The sequence below is a fragment of the Antrostomus carolinensis genome, unplaced genomic scaffold, assembly GCF_000700745.2.
Source record: "Antrostomus carolinensis isolate BGI_N321 unplaced genomic scaffold, ASM70074v2 scaffold43817, whole genome shotgun sequence".
In the NCBI taxonomy this organism is placed as follows: Eukaryota; Metazoa; Chordata; class Aves; order Caprimulgiformes; family Caprimulgidae; genus Antrostomus; species Antrostomus carolinensis.
In genome coordinates this window covers 1-213 of record NW_010326100.1, presented here as the reverse complement: position 1 = coordinate 213, position 213 = coordinate 1, and the positions used below count along the sequence as shown (strand labels likewise).

Genomic DNA, 213 nt, shown 5'->3' with positions numbered 1-213 from the left:
GCGGCCAGGCCCAGTTCGCGGATCTCCTGCTCGTAAAGAGCGCGGAAGCGGGAAGGTTCGGCGTGTTTCTGCCGCAGGACCAGCAGCTCGGCCTCCAGCACCTTGTTCTGCTGCTCCAACTCGTGCACCCGCTCGATGAAACAGGCGAAGCGATCGTTCAGGTCCTGCAGCTGCGCCCGCTCTTGGCTACGGATGGACTTGAGGTCATTGCTG

At 62.9% G+C, this 213-nt stretch overlaps 1 protein-coding gene across 1 annotated transcript in view; it reads right to left on the bottom strand.

Moving 5' to 3' along the window:
• LOC104527679 (neurofilament light) overlaps positions 1–209 on the bottom strand; it is a gene marked incomplete at its 5' end in the record, with an annotated part of 4,522 nt that extends 4,313 nt beyond the window's left edge. The window contains 1 exon segment of the mRNA XM_029085831.1: positions 1–209. Within this exon segment, the coding sequence (XP_028941664.1) occupies positions 1–209 (209 nt within the window).
• Between the last annotated feature and the right edge of the window lie 4 nt (positions 210–213).